This window comes from Lonchura striata, chromosome 20 (genome assembly GCF_046129695.1).
Source record: "Lonchura striata isolate bLonStr1 chromosome 20, bLonStr1.mat, whole genome shotgun sequence".
NCBI lineage: Eukaryota > Metazoa > Chordata > Aves > Passeriformes > Estrildidae > Lonchura > Lonchura striata.
In genome coordinates this window covers 2,086,704-2,111,714 of record NC_134622.1, presented here as the reverse complement: position 1 = coordinate 2,111,714, position 25,011 = coordinate 2,086,704, and the positions used below count along the sequence as shown (strand labels likewise).

The 25,011-nt window shown below is 48.9% G+C and overlaps 1 protein-coding gene and 1 long non-coding RNA gene across 2 annotated transcripts in view; one reads left to right on the top strand and one right to left on the bottom strand.

The window, feature by feature from the left end:
* Positions 1-12,785: 12,785 nt before the first annotated feature.
* On the bottom strand, positions 12,786-17,580 carry LOC110472028 (uncharacterized). The gene is made up of 3 exons (XR_013340968.1): positions 17,260-17,580; positions 17,031-17,105; positions 12,786-13,827 (listed from the first exon to the last, which is right to left on the bottom strand). It is a non-coding gene; the product is annotated as an uncharacterized LOC110472028 (long non-coding RNA).
* A 799-nt stretch (positions 17,581-18,379) lies between these two features.
* Positions 18,380-25,011, top strand: part of GALNT17 (polypeptide N-acetylgalactosaminyltransferase 17) — a 214,197-nt gene continuing 207,565 nt past the window's right edge. Inside the window, exon 1 of the mRNA XM_077787478.1 lies at positions 18,380-18,726. Coding sequence (XP_077643604.1) covers positions 18,489-18,726 — 238 coding nt within the window. The 5' untranslated portion in view covers positions 18,380-18,488. The remainder of the gene's footprint in view (positions 18,727-25,011) is intronic.

The window sequence follows — 25,011 nt, the reverse complement described above, 5'->3', positions numbered from 1 at the left end:
CTTGATTGTAGCTTTATATTTGTCACATGAGACGTGTGGCTCAGAGAAATTCCACATTTTTGTTTGAATTTGAGGAAGGAAAATGGTGCAGCGCTGGGAGTGCCACGAATAGGCTCCAGTTTTTTTCATGCCTTTTTTTTTCCACCTTTTTTCCACCTTGCACTCTGCAGCTCTCCCCAGGACTCAGTGGGAGGTTGGTGCAGGAGATGTCACCTGTGGCCCCATGGTCTGGGGGACCTTTTCCCCTGTCCCCCTGCTTGCCTCTCACACAGAACTGGGTCAGTGCTATGTTGTTTGTGGCACTGCTGTATCAGGTTCTCTGCCTCACCTCATTTTTTCTCTGAACTTACTGGGAAAAAGACAATTTGCATTAATTAGCAAGAATTGTTGCAAAACCCCAGTGCTGAGACGTGAAAAAACGAAGCTGTGAGCAGCAGTGGTGTGAACCTGCAGAGCAGTGATGGATTTCACAGCCTCTGCCCTGCCTTTGGGGCTGTCCCTGCCCCAGCCAGGGTCACCAGCGCCTGTTTTGAGCTTCATTGCCTCTCTCTTCTCCCTGTGCAGAGCCAGCACTGCAGGGATCCCTGTCCTGGTGGCTGCCCCCACGGACACCAACTCTGCCAGAGCCACTGCCCTGTCCCCAGTGCTGCTGTTTGTCCCCAGGGCCAGCCCTGCTGCTCAGCTGCCCCTCAGTGGCACAGAAAGCCCAAACCCAGCAGGTCTGTGCCCTGCTGCTCCCTCTGCTCCTCCCCACCCAGGGGCACAAGCCCAGACTGCCCTCACAGCCACAATTTCATATTCTCTCTCAGGATGCTCATCAGTAAATGCAGCCTGAGGAGAGGAGAAAGCACATTTTCAGAAGCTGCAAATAGAACAATAAACTTAAACTTCCCCAGAAAGCACTTTGTGCAATCTGAGCATTTTTTCACCCTAATTTGTCATCTCTGTAAATATACTTTTTCCTTACAGATTTATTGTTTTTCTTTGCCCAGTGATTCCTGAAGCCTGTCAATATCACTTTTAAAACTGTGATATAATAAGGGCCTTGTCAATTAAACAAACAGAAGAAAATCACCTAGAAAATGCTTTGGAATTTGGTTATTTAAATAACTACCTTGTCCCTGTGGAGTATCTTCAGCTGAGACAAATAAAATCCCTCCAGTTTGATTCCTTCCAATACCTGAAGGAGCTGACAAGAGAGAGACACAATTTACAAGGCTCTGGAGTGGCAGGACAAGGAGGAATGGCTTCAGACTGGGGGATAGTAGGCTTAGATGGGATATTGGGAATTGGGAATTGTTCCTGGGAGGGTGGGCAGCCCTGGCACAGGTGCCCAGAGCAGCTGTGGCTGCCCCTGGATCCCTGGCAGTGCCCAAGGCCAGGCTGGACAGGGCTGGGAGCAGACTGGGACAGTGGGAGGTGTCCCTGCCATGGCAGGGGTGGCACTGGGTGGGATTTAAGGTCACTCCCAACCCAACCCATTCCACGGTTCTCCATCACCTCCCTTCACACTGTTGCCAACACCATTTTCTTTGGGCACAGGCCATTTTTCTCCCGTGGTTGCTGGCTCTGGTTTCCAGACGTGCCAGGTAGCCCGGGGGGCAGGTGAGCCTGCTGCATCCTCGGGGCCCTGGAACACAAAGCTGCAGCCCCATAACGAGCTGTGCCTGGCTGGGGGGCACAGCAGGGGCTGCAATGGAGATCCCTGAGCCACCGAGCCCCGAGCCAGGGCTGCGAGGGGCTGGGCCTGCTGCTGTAAAGCTCCATAGTCATAACTGATTCACCAGGGAATGCTGCTTTAGCACACAGAGAGGACCAGGCTTTGCAATTCTGCTCAGATACATGTTAACAGCTACTTGGAGATCTGTTCCAGGGATATAAATAGGCTTTAGCAGGTAAAGCACTACCTTGGAGTTGTAAATAAAGATGTCAAATGATAGTCCATAAGCAAACTGCAGATACTGGGTGGAGGGTGATGGCTTTCGCTGTGTTCATGGGTATCTTATATCTAATGCACCATAAAAGTGCTGGATTTTATAGCCATGGTTGTACTGAAGTGAGAGATGTTACACCCCCAGCCTCCAGCACTCTGAACATTCCCTGTTCCCAGCAACTGCAGAGCCCAGGAAGGTTTTCATTGAAGGTCCATATGGGAAACATATGGAAAAATATCTCTTTGATCTGTCATTTATTAATGGCACCTTATGAAATATTTTGTTTGTTTTTCTTTCAAGGGCTGTTCTTGCCTTCCCTTGAAATTCAACTCCCCTCCCCTGGGCAAGCTGATGCTGTTGTTTAGTTCTGGGGAAGTGAAAAAAGATCCCCCTGCTGTGGTGGGGCGACCCTGGCTGGGCACCCTGGGCCCACCAAGCCTCTCTGTCAGTGCCCTGCTCAGCTGGGCAGGGGACACAGGACCCAGGGAAAGGCTCTGGGTGGGATAAGGGCAGGGAGGGATCCCTCACCAGGTGCTGCCACAGGCAAACAGACTCAGCTGGGGGAAATCACTTTATCACCCTTCAAATCAGAGTAGAAAACTGAGAAATAAACCCAACTCTTAAAACACCTTCTCCAAACCTCTCCTTTCTTCCCAGGCTCATCTTCACTCCTGATTTATTCTCCCTCCTCCTCAGCACCTCACAGGGATGGGAATGGGGCTGTGGTCAGTCCATCACACATTTCCCTGCTGCTCCTTCCTCCAGAGGGCTTGGACTCCTCACCCTCTGCCCCTGCCCCAGCCTGGGATCCCTCCCAGGGGAGAGTTCTGCAGAAACTGCCCCAGTGTGGATCCCATTTCCCATGGGCTCAGTCCTTCAGGACCTGCCCCAGTGTGGGTCCCATTTCCCATGGGCTCAGTCCTTCAGGAGCTGCCCCAGGGATCCCATTTCCCATGGGCTCAGTCCTTCAGGAGCTGCCCCAGGGATCCCATTTCCCATGGGCTCAGTCCTTCAGGACCTGCCCCAGTGTGGATCCCATTTCCCATGGGCTCAGTCCTTCAGGACCTGCCCCAGTGGGGTCCCTCCCGTGGGGTCACGAGTCCTTCCAGCAAACCTGTTCCAGGTGGGCTCCTCTCTCCATGGATCCCCAGGCCCTGCCAGGACCCTGCTCCAGCAGGGGCTTCCCATGGGATCACAGCTCTGCCAGGCATCTCCTGCTCTGCCCTGGGCTCCTCCTGGGGCTGCAGGGGGGTCTCTGCTCCCTGTGCCCTCCGATGCCTCTCCAGGGGCTGTACCCTGGCATCTTTGAGGAACCTCAGTTCCATCACCTGGAGCAGCTCCAGCCCCTTCTTCAGCCCTGCCCTTGGTCTCTGCAGAGTTCATTCTCTCAGACATTCTCACTCCTCCCTTCTCCAGCTGCAGTGGAGCAGTTTTGAGGGTTTTTTTCCCCCCATTCTTACCTCAGTTACCCAGGGGTGCTACCACAGTCCCTGCTGGGCTCAGCCTTGGCCAGCACTGGGTCTGTCCTGGAGCCAGCTGCCATTGGCTCCATCAGACCCTTGCAGCCTCTCCCAGAACCCATCCCTGTGGGCCCTGCATGCCCCAGATCAAACCCAAAACACAACTGAGGGTTAAACTTCAGCCTGGGGAATAAGCAGCAGCAGCAGAGATCCCTTAGAAGGCTCTTGCTTCTCTGAAAGTGCCCTTGATGATGCAGATTGAAGGCGGATCAGTATGGAAAACATGACCTAGATGCTCTTTTAAGCAGAATACTTACATATACACACATAAATATATATATGATATAATCATCTTGCAAGCACTGGCAGCTCTTTAAAGGATCAGCAAAAACTCTTTTTCTTCAGAAATATCACATCAACAGCTCTAGCACAGTCCCCAGTGATTAAAGCTACACCTACAAGAAAAGCTGGAAGCTCTGCCAGTAAACCTTCCTCCTGCTAATGCTGCTGAAAGACCCTTCATTATCCCACCCAAGGCAGAGCTGAAAAACAGATCCTTTCCAGCATCCCTGCATCAAAAAGGAGAGATTCAGGCAGTGGCAGCAGAATCAAATATACAGAAATATTTTACCCTTTCTGCAGTGATTTGCAGATGCCCCTGAGACCTCTATGCCATGTACAGAGACTCTGTACTTCCCATGAGTGGCCATTTGATTGCTCACTCAGAATTTTTCCAGAAAGCTGTTTTGCATTAGGAGTATGTTTTGATATGAAATCTAGTATCTAGATAATTGATAAATTATGGCCATGAATAGCTTAAATATAATTAGTTATTATGAGGTAGAGAATTGTCATTTTTATAAGGAGGACTATCAAGTTATTATTGTAGGATTTGAATAGCCATTTATTAAACATTAACATAATTAAAATTAACCCTTTTTGGGTAATTGCATGTTTCTGTCAAAATTTATTTTGTTCCTTGTAAGACTTGTAGTCCAAATTGATGTTGAGACCTTGTAGTTGTTGATCACAAATGATCTCCTAAGCCAAGATGGAACTGAATAAAGAGCAAGGCAGCTCCAAGGTTTGTACTGGTCACTGATGTGATCCAACTCAGGGAGCTACTGCAGTGAAATTAAAAATATGGGGCTTAAAAGGGTTTGAGTCAGAGGCAGGTGTTGCCCTGGCCATTTGCACAAGAATGGGTAACAGGCTCTAATGTGCCTTCAGGTTCCCAGTGCACTACTGAGATTCTCCACACTAAGGAAATAAAATCTAAGACATGAATGTGAGAATTAAATCCAGTAAATGATGTTTTATGCTCCATCTGAATAATTTGCCCCAACCCTGGTCCAAAGCTTTATTCCAGAATCCAAGTCTTGAGATCTCAGTTCTCCCAGCCTTTCCTGGTGGGGCACATTTTGTCTAAATGAGCAGCATCATTGACTTCCCCAGGGCTGTCCAGGGCACTGCCCAGGCTGCCCAGGGAATGGGCACGGCCCCGAGGCTGCCACAGCTCCAGGAGCTCCAGGGATGGCCAGGCTGGGATTATTGGGGTGTCTGTGCAGGGCCAGGGCTGGACTGGATGATCCTTGAGGGTCCCTTTTCTCTCAGAATATTGTGATTTCAACTGGTAGCTGTAACTGGGAAGCTTCAGGCCTGAAGTCCTTAATTTCAATTATCTCAAGAGGTGCTCCAGTCAGACTGCAAAATAGTTTCTGTGTGGCCCCTGAGTGGCTGCTAATGCTGAGCAGTGTGCTGGGTGCAGTCCTGAGCCCATTGAGGGGCTCCTTGTGATCCCAGCCCTGATTCCTCCTCCATCCACACTCAGCCACCACAGGCAGCTAAACTGAGCTCAGGGCTTTTCTCTTTGGTTTTATTTTTTAATGTGTATGCATATATCTCATTTCAAAGTGACCTACTCAGTTTTTACTTCATGCAGTTTAGGTACAGGAAGAAAATAATCCATCCGTGGAATTTCCCTGTGCAAGATGCCAAATGCTCAGTTGGAAAGGAAGCTTCTTCCCCCAGTCAGGTGAGTGTGAGTGCTCAGAGCTGTGCCATGCTCACCTCGCTCTCCAGGGGCCTTTTCCTGCCTTCATCCACCTTTTCCCTCTCCAGCTGCTGCAGCAGAGGATGCACAGTGTCAGAGGTGGAGATGGCCAAAATGCTGTTCTGTGTCTGAACACCAGAGCACTGAATACTGAGCAGGTAGAACAGACACCCTCTATGAGCTGTGCTGGTGGAGCTGCTGGGATTTGCCCTGGAGGAGTTGTGAACAGCATCTCCAAACCCTGAGACTTTCCAGGCTGATTTCTGGAAATAAGGCAATGTTTCCCAGGGAGATCAAAGCAATTTGGAAAGCTGCTGCTGGGATATGTTCAGCCTCAGACCTGGGGGTGTTGTGCCTCTTTGTTTCCTGTCACCTCTGTGGTTCATAATAACCTTTATTTTTTATATTTTTTTTTTTTTCCTAGAATTGTCTCCTCTGTACCTCAAGAACTTCCTGTAGGAAATTTTTAGACTGCTGGTGCCAGCCCCATGGAATGAGTCAGCTCTGTGCTGCTTTCAGTCTGGTGAATGAGAGGATTCTGGAGGCATAATTTCCTTATTACTGAAGCCTGGGTTTGACAAAATTGTAGAACTGACTGCTTTCTCATAGATATGTGTGTCTAATTGACAGAAAGAAAACACCAAAGCCTCGTGTGAACCAGAATTCCAGAATCATTAAGGATGGAGAAAAAACTCCAGGATCATCAAGTCAAACCTGTGACTGACACAGCCCAGAGCACTGAGTGCCACATCCATTCATTCCTTGGGCACCTCCAGGGATGGGGACTCCAAACCTCCCTGGGCAGCCCCTTCCAGTGCCTGAGCACCTTTCCATGGGGAAATTCCTGCTGATGTCTACCCTGAGCCTGCCCTGGCCCAGCCTGAGGCCGTTCCCTCTCCTCCTGTCCCTGTTCCTGGAGCAGAGCCCGACCCCCCGGCTGTCCCCTCCTGTCAGGAGCTGTGCAGAGCCACAAGGTCCCCCTGAGCCTCCTTTTCTCCAGGCTGAGCCCCTTCCCAGCTCCCTCAGCCTCTCCTGGGGCTCAGCCCCTTCCCAGCTCCGTTCCCTTCTCTCAGGCCTGAATGTGTGCCAGTCAGAGGCATCACTGGACTGATAAATTATTGTGTGTCCCAGCTTTTGTCAAAGCAGGAGCACAAGAGCAGCAACACTCTGGTTAATTATTCTGATACCTCCCTTCCTTAAGAGGCTCTGAGATGAGTGCATCTTTTAGAGGAAAAAAATTGTCTTGCATCCTGTAGGTTATTTTCCAGAGAAATATATAAAATACCTTTCTGCTGAGAATTAGCCTTTCTCGCATAAAATGCAAATCCACTGTCCAGGCCCCGGATAAACACACACTGGAATTGTATCACTGCTGGTGCACAGTCCTGGCTGTGCTGCTGGGATTCTTCAACCATTTCCAGCTCCAGCAGTCAGCCACAAGCCTGAAATTCCTCACCTTAGTGCTGCTCATGTTTTCCTTTCCTTTGAGGCTTTGAAGAGCTTAAAGATCACCTCTCTCAAAGTACTTGACAAAAATATCTCTTACCTGCAGAAGGTAACTCCTGCACTCTTCATCTGAAGCATTTTACTATCTACCTGATCTTCTCATGGCTTTTTATTTTTCCCAGAAAAAAATCACCTTTGTCCTCTTTTTTGTTTCATGACCTGCATTTCACTCATTTGTGACCTACTCAGCCCTGGGGCAGCTCTGGGTGCTGTGTCCAGCCCTGCATCCTCAGGGACAGCAGCTCCTGGAGCGGGGCCAGCTCAGGTGTGAGGATGAGGAGGGCCTGGAGCATCTCTGTGCCAGGAAAGGCTGAGGGAGCCGGGGCTGCTCGGGCTGGAGAGGAGCCCCAGCTGAGAGGGGCCCTCAGGCCTGGCTGTCCCTGTGTGCAGGGAGGGCAGAGCAGGGCCCAGGCTCTGCTCCGGGGCCCAGCAGTGGCACCAGAGCCACGGGCAGGGCTGAGCCCAGGAGCTGCCCCTGCACAGGAGGCACAACTTCTGCCCTGGGCAGTGCCAGCCCTGCCCAGGCTGCCCAGGGAGGGGCTGGAGTCTCCCTCAGCGGGGATCCTGCCCAGCCTCTGCACACAATGCTGTGCCCTGGGCTCTGGGATGGCCCTGCCTCGGCAGGGAGGTGGCACAGGCACCTCTGGGCTCCCTCCCTGCCTGGCATTCTGTGAATCCCTGTCAAGACGAAAAGATAAGACCAAGTATTATAAATACCAGAGGAAGAACCAAGGTGTGAAACACATTTAGGCTTTGGCTTTCCATGTGGCAATCTCAAACTCTTATTTCCCCACTGCATTCCCCAAATGTTTCCTCCCTGTCCCACCATGCTTGGACATCTTGGCCATCCCTGTCTCATAGCCCTTCAGAACTGACCAGGACATTTAGGATTAATGGCTGAGCTTTAGTGTTTCCATCCACAAAATGGATATTGCTCATCTGAACGTTATGGTCAGAGCTGATGGGTCTAAAGCTCCTTAAAGATATGATGCTGTAAAAAATTGTAAAGGCTATTGATAGTTTATTATTTTTTATCTGTAATATTTACAGCCCTTCAGTTCCTTCTTGCATAACATAGCAAATGTTGTTCTGCTTCCTGAAAATGTGTGGTAAATCAACTGATCCGCTGTTGTTTTCAAGTATCCTTACTTAGTGTTAGTTTTCATGCACATGTTTTGGATTCTATGTAAAATGTGCCTTAAATAGCTGAATAAAATAAATGCCAGGGCTCTTACAGCTTTTTCCACCTGCTTTCAATGCAGAACTGCCAAACAATTTCAGTGGTTTATAGCCTGTTGCCCAAAATCAAATTCTGTGTTACTTTTGGTTTAAGGGCTAATAGCTTTTTGAAATATATTAGTGTTTTCTGGTGACAGATCCAAGATTAGCTTTTATCCATTGTTCCAAGAGGTATTCCATAATCCTGTGGCACAGTCAACTTTATGAGGAATTTTACAACCTTTCATGAGCGCATTGTGTTTTAAAATGCTAAAAATGCAGTTAAGGAGAGAGGAAAACAAAGCACTGCAGTGTGTCCCTCTGATGTTCCATTGGCCTTTGAAGTGCTGGGGAGTGAGGAGGGATGACTGCAGGAATGACTGCAGGAGGAATCACTTTGCCCGGGCAGACTGAGGAGCCAGCCAGCCAAAGTTTTTAAGTGCTGCAGAACTGCTTTACTGGAAGAGTATTTGCCTTAAGACAATGAACAGCCAGAGTGGGGGAGCCCAAGCCACTGCCAGACCTTGAGCATGTCCTTGGGAGCAGCAGCACTGAAGAATGAGTTCCATTGGAGTGATGTCAGTCAATCCTGATTTTTTCATGTGATGAAATAAAACCAGCATGGGCAGCAGATGGAGGAGGGGGATTCTGCCCCTGTGCCCCTGTGCCCAGGTGAGACCCCACCTGCAGAGCAGCCCTGGCCCAGCACAGGAGGAGCTGGAGCTGCTGGAGGAGCCCAGAGGAGGCTCCAGGATGAGCAGAGGATGGAGCAGCTCTGCTGGGAGGAAAGGCTGGGAGAGCTGGGAATGTTCACCTGGACAGGAGGAGATTTGGTGTCACCTAACTGTGGTCTTGCAGGACCTGAATGAGCTACAGGAAAGATGGAGAGAGACTTGGGACAGGGGATGGAGGGACAGGACACAGGGAATGGCTCCCACTGCCATTCCATCACTGCCAGAGGGCAGGGATAGGTGGGATACTGGGAAGGAATTGTTCCCTGGGAGGGTGGGCAGCCCCTGGCACAGGGTGCCCAGAGCAGCTGTGGCTGCCCCTGGATCCCTGGCAGTGCCCAAGGCCAGGCTGGACAGGGCTGGGAGCAGCCTGGGACATGGGAGGGGTGGCACTGGATGGGCTTTGAGGTTCCTTCCAATCCAAACCATTTTGGGATTCTCTTCTATGATTCTGGGATTTGAGGCAGTGCAAAAGCAGGACTTTGGGAGTGCATCCATTGCTCCCAGGTGGTTTCTGCAGGGCAAGGCAAAGGCAGAGAACTGCTGGGGGAGGGCAGGCTCAGGAAGGACACCCCTGCTTTGTGCAGCATTGCAAACTGTGGGTACAACTGGGACAAATCTCTCCATAATACTTTATTCCTCTTTTGCATGGGGAAAAAGGGAAACACCCAAGTGCTGTGATGAGATAGACCAGAGAATGGAGTATTGGATGGGCTCAGCACAGCTTTTTCCCTTTAAAAGCTACTCTATGAGACCTTCAGCCCTAGATGGAAATGTATATCCTTCCAGGAGAAGTATTTCAGAGGCAGGGTCCAGCACATCATTTTCTCTCCCTGCTTCCTTAAAGATGTTATATCCTTCCCCCACAACAAATGCTATTGTTGGAAAGAAAATGGAAAATCTTTCTGGCTGAAAGCAGCAATCTTCAAAGCTAAGAACAATCCCTTCAGGGTAGCTGAGTAACTGCTCAGGCTATACCAAAACAGCCAATTTGTACTTGTGAGGTATCAAGGCTCAGCTGTTCAGTGGGGCTGGAGATGTTTGTACCTGGCAATGGCTGGAGTCTGGAGTCGTCTGTCACTGGGACATGGTGGGCTGGGTCTGGGCACTGAATAGTTCTTGAAGCCTGTTTCTGTAGTGGGGGAGAAATCACAGCCTATTTTTTGAATATTTTTTGAATGAAACTGCACCAGTTTCCATTTGATGGAGGAAGTCACAGGTTTGACTGAGCCTTGGGAACTGCTTTCCTTTGCAGTTCCACCATCCAGTGCCTGGTGGGAGTGGAGCAAGCTCAGCCTCCCCTGGTTTGTCATCCCAGCCAAAACTCTGCTTTGTTTTATCCCTAATCTCCTACTGCAGTTCCTCCTAAATATTAAACAAGCGAGGGAGACAGGGTTGTCTGTGAATAACTCTCCTGATGAGAATATTTGCAGTAAAAAGGAGACTCCTACCTCAAAAGAGCTTCTTCTGGGGGCTTCCCCAGTGGGATTGGCAGTTCTGTGGACCCCACCTCCCAAACCAAGCACTCTCCTGTGGCTGGTACTATTTCTGCACCAGGGCTGAGTTGAGGAGTTGAGGCTGTGCATCCACGGTGGAGTTGCAGCCTTCAGTTGAGTGTCTGCATATTTATCAATGAGAAGATGGAGAAGATGATCAGAGGGATGGAGGGTTGTTAGGAAAAGCTGAGAGAGCTGACAGGGAAGGTGGGCAGAGAGGATTTCCAAGGCCCTGGCACAGGTGCCCAGAGCAGCTGTGGCTGCCCCTGGATCCCTGGCAGTGCCCAAGGCCAGGTTGCATGGGGCTGGGAGCAGCCTGGCACAGTGAAAGGTGTCCCTGCCCTGGCAGGGGCGAAACGAGAAGAGCTTTAAGGTCCTCTCCAACCCAAGCCATGCTATGACACTATAACTACCCTGAAAACTCAACTCTGGGCATTTTGCTTGGAGACACCCAATGAATCAACAGCAAATCTGAGTTAAAATCCAAGTTGGTTTTGTTTTCCCACTGTACCTTTCACTGAACTCCACATGGATACACAGCACCTGGGAGTTTTACTGAGACAGGCACTTGGTGTGTTTTGGGAACTAAGGCAGTTCATATACAGATTCCCAAAATAAAACAAAAGTCTGCCTGAGAGGGAAGTTCAGTTGTTTAACTCAGAGTGTAAACACATATATGTCTGTTTCTTGACCTACTTGCTTTTCTAAATTTTAAGAACTGATTTGAATTATTGTTTTTGCTGCGATGCAGACCTCTTGAAATTTTTATGAGAAGCATCTTCTAAATTCTGTAGCAAGAATTAATTGGTGTCAATCAGTGATGTTTAAACAGTATGATGCAGTTCACACTGGCAATTCTCAAGCAGTTGTGCCATCTGTGGTTCCTCTTTATTGGGAAGTTTAAATTTTTTGGGTTAAAGCAGTGTATTATTTGCAGATGGCCAGCCCACCATTCAGAACCACAGCAGGAAAAACACTACTCTGGCATGGCTGGGATACAGTTTAAGCACAGTGCAAGAGACATCCGAGTACTGCAAAAGTAGAAATACTTGAAAAGACATAAGCAGGCAAGGATTTGTGCACAGTGGCTTGTAAAAGTTAGTTTAGTTTAGTTTAGTTTTGTTTTATTTAATTTGCTTTCTTTAATATAACACTCTGTATTTTGACATTGACACAGAGGGTTCTCATGGATAAGGAATAAAAGAAGGGGGTCAGTTTTCCATTGGCATCTATGGCTTTACCATAGCCAAGCCTTGGCTTTGTACCTTCAGTGCAGTCTCTGTGACTTTGGACTCTCGTCCTGCCCAGCATGGTCCTGCTGGGGGGAGCAGGAGCATGGGCAGAGCCATGGAGGGTTCAGAAAAGGCTTTGAGCCTTGACTTTAAGCTGAGTACTTGGTGTAAGTCAGGGGATAAGTTGTCCCTCTTGAGCATGAGCTGTAGCATCCAGCAGGTCCTCAGAGCCAGGTTCAAGCAGCAGCCAAGAAGGGACACGCCATTTCTGGGCTCTCCTCTGAGGTGGGAGAGGCCAGATTGCTCCAGAAAGCAAGAGCAGGCTTTTGGGGAGACAGCTGAGCCCCGAAAGATTCCTCCATCCAAACAAACTGACTTCTGGGCTTTGTCTGGATATTGACTTCTGGGCTGTGTCTTGGCTGCAGTGGCAGACCTTCCCTTGTGACAGTCATGGAAAAGGCAGTCAGGAGTTTAACAGGAACACGGATGGTGCAATTTGACTTTGGGATTTTCAGCATTTCCCTGCTCCCCACAGGTGTGGCCATACTGTGGTGCTGCTCAGGGCCCAGCAGCTGAGTGTGTCAGCCTGGGGCTCGAGGGTCTGGTGACCAACACCTCTTGTCCTGAAGGCTCCTCAAGGCTTCGGTCCTGGCTGGGTCCTTTGTGTCACCTCTTGGTTTCCTCAGGAATTTAAACCCCAGGGAATGGCTCCCACTGCCAGAGGGCAGGGATGGATGGGATATGGGGCAGGAATTGTTCCTGGGAGGGTGGCACAGGTGCCCAGAGCAGCTGTGGCTGCCCCTGGATCCCTGGCAGTGCCCAAGGCCAGGCTGGACAGGGCTGGGAGCAGCCTGGGACAGTGGGAGGTGTCCCTGCCATGGCAGGGGTGCACTGGATGGGATTTAAGGTCCTTTCCAACCCAGACCATTTTGGGATTCTGTTTTTTTTTTTGTTTGTTTTTTTTTTTGTTGTTGTTTGTTTGTTTGTTTGTTTGTTTGTTTGTTTTTGTTTTGTTTTTGTTTTTGTTTTTGTTTTTGTTTTTCCAAAGGTCTACAAGTATCTTTTTGTTTGCTGGTGTAACAAATCAGCAAGCCCTGGCTCAAGGACTATTGGGTGATGATCAGGTGCTGAAATAACTTAGACCATGCAAGTATCTTCTGTAATAAAAAAGAAATAAGTGAGAATTTATTTTCTAATGATACAAGGAGTCAATATTTAAAATGGATTTTCTGTTTTTTTCAATGATTTATTAAAATTCCAATGAATTTGCTCCTCTTGCTCTTCTTCCTTCCCTCCTGTTTTTCAAGAAATAGGCTGAAGCTTTTCAAACCAGCTCTAATAATAAAATTATTTAAGAAGTAGGTTCTGGTCATCGAGATGAATATTAAAGTTCAAAGCAGCAAAACTGAAGAGTAGTTGACTTTAAGCTATGGTTTTGCTTTTTGCAAGTAAGTTCTTTAATTTCTGAAGTCAGTCAAAAGCTGAAGCCATTCTAGAACCTTTATAAATGCTGATCCTGAAAGATATTTATTGATAACCATAGCACAGATCTTTTTAATATCCTTGAGGGAACCATGCAGCAATCTCATATGCTAAAAGCACAATAAGTTGCTTGTTTTTTCACAGCATTTCCCTGATGTATCAGTGATGAGCTGTCCATGTTCACAGGCTGAACTTAAAAAATTCATGAAATATGAATGGAGTTATTGTAATATGCAACTAAATATGTTCCCAACTTTGAAGATAACACTGAGGAAAGTTACTTTTGGGCATTAGCTGTTCCCATAGTGGAGAAAAATGTTAAGGCTGGGGATAAAGAGTTCACTCCTTGATGTTAAATACGTGCCTGAAGTATGTCAGAAATGACTCTGAGAGAGCAGAGTGAACCATTAATTTCAGAATATCAGCTTCTGAAAATAATAAAACATCTTTCTATATAAGTTTTACTCCTTTCACCAGCCCAGGTCTCACAGTGATGTTGGTGACCCTTGCAGGGAGCAGATTCCACACGGAGAAAACTCCAGTGGGAAAACCAAAGAATTCATAGGCAACATGGAGTCTTAAATTCATCTACCTGATGAACATATGGCTTTCTCAAAGGTGGTTTTGGTAGCAAAGCAAGAAAACTGAGGCTGAATAATCAGGAATTCTTGAGAGCCTGAGAGAAAAAAGGGAAGATACAACTCCCAGGTACCACCTGAAAGCAAAGAAATAACACAGTTGCACTCACAGCACTCCATCCAGAACTCTCAGACTTTGAGGAAACAAAAATGGCTTTAAATGGAACCTTTTCTGTAGGTTTTTGTTTGGCTGTTTGGTGGGTTTTTTTGGTTTGGTTTTTTTTTTTTTTTTTGGTTTTGTTTTGTTTTTCTTTTGCAGATCGCTGTTTTCATACAGGAGTTTGGTTATGGAAACGATAATTTATGCAATTCAAAGAAATTTAGCTAATAGACCCAAACTTTTTTTTTTTTCCTTTGAGCTGGTGGTACAAGGCTGGAAATGTAACTGGGTGCACCCAGGGATCATCTGGGTGAGGACCCAGCTGGTGCTGAGGGAAGGCACCTTTGCCCTGGAGAACCCCCAGCACTGGCAGAAGCTCCAGAGAGTAGCAGAAACTATTTTTTCCTGCCTGTTTTACATCTCCCAGATTGTGAAGACAGTCTGCCCCAGATCTGTCATGGTATCATGCTACCATCACACACTCCTGAAGCAATTGGGGGGTGATAGCTTCTGAAGATCCAGTTATTTTTGTATTTTTAATTCTTCTTCTGACTGGCAGCTTGTGTTGGTTGTATTTTAAGGAGCAAAGATTTCAGCTAAAGCATTACTGTGTCATTAACCAATCCATTGAATATTCATGATTTAGTGGATTCCCCCCCCTGCCCCCCCCCAAGAAGGAGAGAAGTAATTATTTTGGCTAGCACTTGAAAAGTGTGTGTGTGTGCTGTTCACAGAACTCTACTGGAATGGGCAAAAATAGAATTTTTCTATTAGACATGCAAACTGATCTCCTCTGCCTGATACTGATACATATCCTTTAGTTCTTGTTCTCCATTTAGTAACAATGTTTCAATCTTTTTTTTTTTTTTCTCGATAGGAATGTAATGAAACTGGGAAAAAAGGGAAAAAATAGAAGGAAAAAACCTTCAATATCTCCAGTGGAAGCTGAGCTATGCCTCAGTTGAACTCTGATTTAGAGAGTTGAGTCTTGACAGACCTTTTCAAGGGATCATTTCGTATTTGCTGTTGAAATTTAGTTCAGTGTTCTGGGGGTGCAAAGCTCAAAGGAAATATGGGTGGGGAAGCTGCTCTCAGGCCTTGGAATTCCACAAAGCATAACTTTTCCTGGTCGCCTACAGCCATGTCCTGTTGGTGTCCCTCTGCAGGGCAGGGTGACAGGAAAGAGACCCAGGTCATGCTAGAGGAAGTGAAATGAGATTTTAGGAAAATTTCATCACTGAGAGGGTGGTCAGGGCCTGGCACAGGCTGCCCACAGCAAGGTGGAGTCACCACCCCTGAAGTGTTCCAAAAACATGTGGGTGAGGATCTGGGGACAGGAGTTAGTGCTGAACAGGGTGGTGGGGCTGGGTTGATGTCTGCACTTGGATGACCTTGGAGGTCTTTCCCAACCTTGGTGATTCTGTGATTCTCCGATTCAGTGGACCCTTCGATGTTTGTTGTTATCTGAAGCATTCTGCTCTCCCTTGTCACTGCAGGGGAGGTACAGAGGGATGTGTTTGTGGATAATTCTGCAGGTCTGGTGACACAGGTGGCACTTGGCTCCTTGGCAGTCCCAGAGAGCTGAGCCTCGTTCAGAAAGTGCTGAGAGTGGTTGTCAGGACATACTGAAGGGAGTGTGATGCTTGGTGTGAATACTCTGGGGTTTGCTTGGTCTCCTCAGGCCAGAAGTGACTGTAATACAACTGAACAAAACTGAAATAACTTCTCCCAAGTGAAAGAAATGAAGGGAAAGTTGTTGCTGCTGCTGAGAGCAGCACAGCAGAAGGGGCCTGTGGAACATGGAATGCTGCAAACCAGTTCAGGAAGGGGACCAGCTTCTCCTCAGCCTGCTTCCCTTAGCAGTTCTGCAAAGGGAAGCAGTGCCCAGCTGCCCCTGAGGTCAGCAGCAGGGCCAGCTGTCCTGGAGGAGGTGTAGCTGGGCTGGGGACAGTCCCAGGTGATGGGATCCTTGTCAGCCAGCACAGCTTCAAAGTCTGCTGCTTGCCTCTCCTCAGATTAATACAACAGCAGCAGCCGCAACAGAAACCTGGGGAGCTTTTACAAGTGAATCTTTGTGGACAGGGCAGGGGAGCTCTTGGCTCATGTGTATTCTGACTTTTTAGCTCTCATGTTATTTCCCACACAGAGATTTTTTTCCTTGCATTTTTTGGACATCTTTATTTTCTCCTATTGTGCTGTCTCCCCCAGGACCACGCACTCATGGGTGCCAGGTGCCCTGTAGCCATGTGTCGCCCTAAGGGGACTTGAGCCTTTCTCCCTCCCTCCTGTTTTTTTTGAGATTTAATTCTACTCCTTTTTTGGGGGAAATGGTGGCAAAAATGCTCGCCTTCACCTTCAGCAAGGAGCTGCTTCAAATCCTTGCATTCTCTTTTTTAAGATCCTGAGATTATTTTTTTTTTCCATTGGGATCATCTGTAACAGCCATGTGCCAAAAGCCTGTAAATCCAGCTTTTTCCAAACTGGTTTATAATTAAAATAGATCTTGCTGCTTCTGTGTAATACACCAGCCTGACTTCAGTGGGAGCAGTGGTAATGAGAACAACGGGAATGGGTCTTTATCCCAGACTGCTTCAGAATAAGCAGCAGGTACTTTTCTGTTTGCACAAATATTTCTGCTCCTGACAATTAAAGCCATGTGGTTTCCCTTTTTGGTAAACTACTCTGCCAAGTTGGGTGGTGTTTGTTTATTTGTTTAATAAAAAGTGCTTTTATTTATAGAGAAGAAAAAATCTCAGTTGTCAGCTTTGGAAACAAACCTTCTGTTTATTGTGTGCCAAAACACCCCTATAGAACCCCCAAACCAGCCTCCCCTCCGTGCCTGCCAAAAGCTGATTTTCAGCAGTTGGTATTTCTAGCTCTATGTCATGCAAATCATTCCCATTTTCACCCTCTTAAATTGAACCTTAGTGGATGATGGACTGACCAGAGTATTTTAGGGTCTGACTATGAGTAATGTGCCTGTCTCTTCTCCAGATCTGTAGCAGGATCCTGGGTCTGAACATACAAGCCATGAAAGACTTCATGTGCAGTTAGGACATTAAAACTCCAAATCCTCCGAGGCAATTTTAGGTTTGTTTCCATGGCATTGATTTTTTGTTGGTTTTTTTTTTTTTTTTTCCTTTTTAATTATGGCTTTAGGATGAGAGGGGTTATTCTTACCTTTTGAAAAGTTGCCTTGTAGGATACAATGGCTCAAGGTTGTTTGAATTTCTCATGCCTGTTGGTGCCATCTTTCTGAAAAGCAGAGTGAACATAAAAGCACGTGGATAAAGCTAGGAAAACAGGGTTATGGGTTGTTCAGTAGTGGCTGTACCCTCATGAGAAGATTCAGCATTCTGGCATTAAAACGTTGGATGTGAACTGCAGTTTATGATGTTTATCACTTTACCTCATGTCAGGGTTTGAGGTACAGGCGATCCTTGCTAATGACAGCCGTGACAGCTCTGAAGTCATTCCCTTGCTCCAGCACGGAGGAGCCTGGGGAAGCTTCCTTTGTCATTCCGTGCTAGGGCAGGGAAAGCCAGCGTTCCGAGGGAGACGACAGAGGTGCCATCCGGGAAAACCGGGAGAAGAGTGCAGGAGAGGCCCACGCACCGCCCCGGGGGCTCAAACTTTCTGTGACACGGAGCGCGTTACCGCAACCGGCCCCATCTCTGCCCGCTACAGCTCCGCGCTCCCCATCCCCTCACGGCTACAGCGCCCAGCGCTCCGATCCCCGCACGGCCCCGGCACCCAGCGCTCCCCATCCCCTCACGGCCCCGGCACCCAATACTCTCCATCCCCTCACAGCCCCGGCACCCAGCGCTCCCCATCCCCTCACGGCCCCGGCACCCAGCGCTCCCCATCCCCGCACGGCCCGGGCGCCCCGGCACTCCGCGCCCGCGCTCCCCGTCCCTCAGGGCCGGGGTTCGGTGCCCGGCCGCGCTGCCCGCTCGGCGCCGCCGCAGCCCCGGGACCCGCGGCGCGCTCGGGCCGCCATGCCGGGCTGTGGCGGCGGCGGGGCCGCTCTCCGCAGGCGCGGGGGCTCTGCCGCAGCCGCCGGCCCTGCGCGGCCGCTGCGCGGGGCGGGGGCTCCGCCGCGGCCGCCGTGCCGCCCCCTCCCCGGGCGCCGTGAGGGGCGGGCGCCCCGCGCCCCCGCCCGCCCCGGCCCCCTCCGCCCGCGCAGGGGGCGCCGGCTCGGCCCGCGCCGCGCAGCAGCGGCCGCGCTCCCCCCGCGGGCCGGCGGAGGCGGGAGGCGGGCGGGGGCCGGGCGCTGATGCCGGCGCCGCCGCCGCTGCTGCCGCAGGGCTCCTCGGCCCCGCGGCCGCTCCGCAGCCCCGGCGCGGCCGCCCTGCGCGGGGCATGAAGTTGCGGCGGCGGCGGCAGCGCGGCGGGCGGAGCGGGGCGGGCGGCCCCGGCCGCGCCTCCTCTGCGGGGTCGTAGTCCCGAGCGGGCTCGCCGCGCCCGGGCTCGCGGTGCCGCTGCTCGCCAGCCCTCCCGCTCCGCTCGCCGCTCCGCTGCAGCTCGGCCGGCCGGGGCGCGCTCCCCGCGATGTGCGCGCAGCGGCGGGCGGCCGCCGGCCCGCTCCCATAGCCCTGCCGGCAGCGCGGCGGCTGGCGGGGCCCCTCGGGAAGTTTGATGGCTTCTTTGAGGAGAGTCAAAGTCCTGCTGGTGTTAAACCTGATCGCCGTGGCTGGCTTCGTCCTCTTCCTGGCCAAGTGCAGACCCATCACTACCAAGAGCGGCGACTCCTACCATGACATCCATCCCAGGGCAGAAGTGGCCAACTTGACAGCCCGCGGCGTCAGCTCCATCCAGGATGCAGTGCTGAAGAGGCTCTCGCTCCTAGAAGACATAGTCTACAGGCAGCTGAATGGTAGGAGCAGTTCTCTTGCTCTTTAATGCCTTCGGGGTAGGGTGATGGTGCATCGAGGCTCGGAGCAGGTGCCCGCCTTGCCTGAAGTTTGCATGACGGACCCCTGCTCTCCCCTCTGCTGGTGTGCAAACGGAGTCTCAACAGACTGAATCGATTTAGCATCTGATTTCCAAGTTCTGTGTGTGTCTAAAGCTCGGGGTACCTTGCACAGGATGGAAGGAAATGGTAATAACAGAATGCTGCCTTTCAGATTTATAGCAGTGGTCAGAAAATGACAGCGGCACGATTTCTGCATCAAACGAGCCGGGTGTGCGGCGGGTGAACACGGGTTGGAGCAGCGCAGGGTGTATTGATCGGGGGAATGGCTTTTACTCCCACAGAGCTGGGTTTGGAAAAGGAGTTTTCAAATGGCTCAAGTGTGTTGCATCATTTCAGTGCAGAAGGTCAGAAAGCAAAAAGCACTTTCTCTAAGAAGTTAAGCAAACTATTTAGTATTTCCTATGGCTCAGCACTGACAGCTGCTAATTAAAATCTCAAGTAATGCTTCTCTTTATAGCACAGAAAAGGGATTTCTATTAAAATCTCACCAGGTTCAGTAGCTCAGAGACGTAGAAAGGGAATTTTAAAGATGCTGTGCAGGATAGAGAAACACATTGTAAAGATGTAAGAAATCTAGGTGAGGTATCTAATTAAAACACTCACAGTGGAAGCTGATTTTTTTAAAGCTGTTTCCCACAGATTCACAACTGGGGGTGTAATTTCAATCAAGGGTCTTGCTTATTGCTTCCAATCTCCGAAGCTTTAATCCCTGCAAGTTTCTGTGTGTTGGAACGAGCAGAGTTGGTGTTCCTGGCAGTGTCAGTGTGATTCCCTCTCCGAGTTTGGAATATGGTGCTGTGCTGAGCCAGGAACTGGTGTGTGCTGTGTCTCGGTGCTGAGCCTGAGCTGTAGCTGGTGTCACTGTGCACCCAGGAGGAGAAGCAGGTGCAGGGAGGCAGCGTGGCTTTCCTGGAGCACTTGGCTCGGGCAGTGGCTTTGGGGACAGCACTGGAGTACTCAGAGGAGGAGGAAAGTGTTACTGATATTCCTACCTTACACGCTTGCATGAGACACCTGTCCTGCCTGTGCCTGGCACCATGAGATGCTGAAACAGCACTGGTGAGCGATAAACAGAGGAGAAGCGTGAGGAATAAGGTAGGAAGTTGAATGTTATTTGCAATCAAACTGTGAAATTGCCTGCTCCTGGATCCTGCCAGGGCAGAAGTTTCCAGGAGGATTTAGACAGTTACTTGGGCAATAACTGCAGCTCAAGATAAGAGCCCTTATTCCAGGACTCTGGATCAGGATAGGACAAGATCATGCAGCAGTCTGCCATCCCTGCAGACACAGGGTGAGCTGGGGTTATCACTTACTGCCCTTCTGTGCAGGTTAACCTGGGGCTCCCCACTCTGCCCTGCCCTGCTGGTGAGAGGAGCTGCAGGGGCAGGAGCAGGTCAGTGCTGTCCCCAGGCTGCTGTGGGCATGGGCAGCGCTGTCTGGAGCCTGCTCAGTGCTGAGCAGCAGTCGTGCACCTACACACCAGGGGAGGCAGAGAGGGAATAGATATGTTGGCATATCACAAACGTTTTCTCAGGGCAGGCAGAAAGCTGAGCACATAAGTGTGACATCTTGTCTGGCCTCTGCATCCTGGGGTGATTTATAGCAGCGCTGATCAGTCTGGCTAAAAAATAGCTCTGGCACAGCACTTATGTAACTTTGGGTCAAGTGTATATTTGGTACATGTGGTTTTGAGAGAAGCTCAGTGCTCTGAGGGGTGGCTGTGGGCTGTGCTTCAGCAAGGCTGGGCTTTGCAGTAAGATGTAGGGGGGCCATCCCCACCCTCCAGCACTGAAAGGAAACAGTCAGGGGCACTGGGACAGCCCCCGGGACTAAGAATGAGGAGCAGCTGGATTGGATTTCCTGCCAGGAATCTTCTGTGCCTAGATAAGCATTCACCCTGGGCACTTGAGGAACACCTAAAATCTCCTGCCTGCTGGAAGTGTGCAAATAGGAGCTCACTACTTCTCTTTGATTTTTGTGTGGGTAGTTTTGTGCTGGTGCCTCAGAAACCCCACTTCAGCTCTGGGCCAAGCTCAGACACACTGCACAACGACACACTGAGAGATGAGAATTCTCTCTTAGTTCTCAAAGGTCATGTTTCACTTAAAATCTGACATATGGTTAAGCAGCTACAAAATAATGGAATAAAGTTGTCTCAGTTTGAAAAGACAGGTGTGTGCTAAGGAAGGCAGGAGCCTCCCTTGAAATGGAAAATATAAATCCCCTCCTTCTGAATTATTACAATTTTGAAATTAAGGGGCTCTCAGGCAAAGATACGGGAATAGGAATAACAGTTCTTTACCAGGAAAAATAAAATTCAAACACAATAGTACAAAAAAACCCAAACCACTGCCAGAGTCAGAATAGGCCCTGACCCCCTGTGTGTCAGGGAGGTGCCACAGTCCCATCCCAGGGGGGCTCAGCCCTCCTGCAGTGGCAGCTGTGCTTCTGCTGGAGCAGGATCCTGCACAAGGGGGGAGTTTTCCTCTGGAGCTCCAGGGCTGGGGGAGATGGGCCTGGGCTCCTCTGGGAATGCAGGGGGAAGAAAGCTGCTCCTCTGGGAATGCAGGGGGAAGGAAGCTGCTCCTCTGGGAATGCAGGGAGCAAAGGCTGCTGTGCTGTTCCCAGGTCAGATTGGATCCAGGTAGGAATGCTTGGCTCCTCCCCTGGGCAGAGCATCTCCCCATGGATGATGGAATTTTCTCAGCCATGCAGGGACACTCAGTGGCCATGAACAGCAGAGATCTCCTGGAGGGAGGATTGGCTGTGGGAGAGATAAAGAAAACCGCCCATGGACAGCAGAGAACTGCCCCAGCTCTGACAGATGGTGACAGAACACACACCCCCAGCTATATCTTCCAACCTAAGACAAAAGTATTATATATAGGGCTGCAAGGGGAAAGCCTGCATCTCACAGAGCATTGAGAAGTGTTTGTCCAAAGAGAGAAGCTACAGCCCAGTCTAGGTGCAGCCAGCTATGGATTTCTCCTGCATTATAGGACTTGGCTGGATTTCAGGGGGACTTGAAACCATCTTTAAAAACCTGAATGTCTTCAAAAGCTCAATTCTGTACAGATAAAATGAGCAATCTGATCATATCATTGCTGTGGGTTTGGTTTGTGAGTCACATAGTGTAAAGCGTATTTGAAATAACAGCTCTCAGTGGTACAGCAGCCCTCATGTTTTGTGTGTGTGTATTTATTTATCTCTGTAAAGGTTGGCCATAAAAACAAGGTAAACATCACTGCTTTGGCTCTGGGAAAGGAGAGATTTGACACAATCCTTCTTTCTGAATGGCGCTTGTTTGCCATGCTGTTCTGGAAATAACAGCAGGCTCCCTCTTACTCCTCACTGAGCAAGAAAAACTGTCCCAAACTGTCCCAAAGGTGGCCCAATCTGTACATTTGCTTTGTTCTTTCTAAAAGTTGGTTATTGCTCTTTAACTTGTTGGACAGGTAGTGTGCGGTTTGCTCTTTGCTGATCTCTAATTGAGTCTCCCACACAGAGGTCTGAGGGTGCCCTTTGGAATGGAGGGCTTTGTACGTGTAGGCACTGATCTGGTTGTTCAGAGGATTTTTAATTTCTGCAGTCCCTTTTATGGATAGAATTCTCTTGTCCAGCAAATATCCAGAGAAAGCTAATGAAGGTCAGAAAGGAATGTGTGTATTTTACTCTTGGTATTAACTAAAACTTGTCTTTTTGATCCAAGCCTGTTTTTTTATGTGCTGACATTTACACGAGTACAAATTGTGATCCAGCTTATTTCCAACTTTATGGAGATTTGCACAAATGAACTTTCCAGTTTGTGTTTACAAAGAGTGGGTTTCTGTGCTGTGTGACCAGGTGAGGAGCTGAAGGGAGCAGAGACTCAGAAGGGAGCACTCAGCATTTTCAGGAACCATGTGCTGCTTCCTGGGAAGTGCTGGGCAAAGTCTTCCCATTAGCTCATCCCATTCCTCTGGGGCTAATGTAGGAACCCATTGATGTCTATGAGGAATATGAGATATTGGGCATTTATAGGACCCAGAGACAGCAAAGGTGGTCCAAGCTTTGAACATCCCAGTGGCTGGAGGGTGAGTGACCTGTCTTGAGGAAAGCTCGTGTTTGTGCCCAGTGTCCAAAGGTACTGTGGGACCCTCTCAGGGGGATGGGCCAGTAAATGGTGCTGCCATTGGAAAACAGGGATTGCAGGAGGGAGAAAACTCTCAACAAACCCTGGGTACAGCCATCCCCTGTACCTGCCCTGTCTGAGCATCTGGAAAAGATGTCAGCAGGTCACCTGTGCTGCTCACTGGGGACCTGAGGAGCCTCCCAGGCAGCCACCTTCCAGCCTCTGTGTCCAGCAGAGGTCTGGCTCTTGGACTAAAGCCTCCAAGCAGTGTGAAGGCTGGAAACTCCCTCTCTGGTGCTTTGGATAGTGGTGGGTAGGGGTGGATTCACAGCAGCAGCTGACTCCAGTAAACGCTCGGCTGCCTGGAAGCCAACGTGACAGGAATGGTGTGGCACTACCTGAGCAGTGTGGAAAAATAGTACAGAAAGTCTGAACTTCAGGATAAATACTGGAAAGACAGAGAACAGAAGGGCATGACTGGCTCATCCAGAGCTCTTCTGTTAAATTTTATTTTGTGGTCGCTCAACAGGTCATAGAATCACAGAATGGTTTGGGTTGGAAGGGACCCAAAGACCACCCAGTTCCAGCCCTCTGCCATGGGCAAGGACAACTTCCACTATCCCAGGGTGCTTCAAGCCCCATTCAACTTGATATATAAGATCAGGGAGAATTAAAGCTATTTGCAAATTGTTGTAAAAGAGAGAGCAGTGATGAAGGAATGCTGAAGGGAAGCTGGCCAGAAGAGGGGCGAACAGAGAGGGTTTCTTCCCCTGTGCTAAAGAAATGCACAGATTAAACAGCTGCTTTTACCAAATGTTAATGTTGAAAAGGAACTTTACATTCCTTGGAGGTGAAATAAGCCTGTGTTCATTTTTTAAAGCAGCCTGCATCTGTGCTTTTGCACGTGGAATAATGTGAACATGTTGAGGTATGGCCAAATGCATGCCAGCAGCCTCCTGTGTTCTGGCTGTGCTCTCATCTGCTTATCCAATTAGGAAATTAACTTTGGGAGGGTTGCATATGGACATGGAGGCTGACACTGAACCACAGCCTCAGCACGGTGTTGCTATCCTTGTAAAGTGGCACTTAATTAACTTAAAACATTTTGGAGATACATGGATTTGTTTCCCATAAGGATAAGATAATGCTTATCTGCTCTAACACTTATCATCCTCCAAACACATTACAAACTTAGCTAACCACTCAGTATAGAAATTATATATGTAAATAAGGCAGACTAAAAGTGGTTTTATCAGTATCTAGGCAAATGTAATAGCACTACACCCACAGACTGGTAATATTAAGGTTTTAACAGGTAGATAATATATTAACTTAAATGCTAAGAAATTCCCCGATTAAGAAAAATAACGAAGTGTAAATAACTGAGAGGAGGGAAAAGCTGTTTGTAGGCAGAAGGGCCCAAACTTTAATGATGTTATTGAGCTAAAATAGTTCTTTATATGATCAGAGCCTTGATGGGTGAAATCCTTTGCTACAAGAAATGATGATGTGGAGATAAGGGATAACACGATGGGGATGTAGCTGCTGTGTTAACTGATCATTGTCACACAGCAGCTGGGATGCTGTTTCCCTGCCTGTCCCACTGCCTGGATGTTTCTGAAGTAGAAAATAACTGTATTATGTAGGATGGCCTTTACATATTATATAGGAACTTGATAAAATTGCCACTTTAACACTTAGGATATACCAAACAGATTTAGTTTTCATATTCTTTATTAAGAATCATGAAAATTATGCATTCAGTACCTGCTTTTAGAAGTTCTCAGCCTAAACTTTCTCACAGCAGGAGAGAGGTCTGCACAGGCTCAAGGCACCTGAGAGCTGCTGCCTGTAAATTATTCTTAGCAGGTTCCTGAGAATTGGGTTTGATACTGATAAAGGAATGAAAAAAGGAAGTACTTCTTAGACAAATAATAGAGTTAAAAGGTGAAGCTTGATACAGACATTTGGAAGCATCTGGAAGCTCAGACATTAATGTGACATTTAGTTTGCAACCCATCTGACAAGGAACAGGTAGATAATTTTGGGGTTTGATGGTTGTTTGGCATCACGAT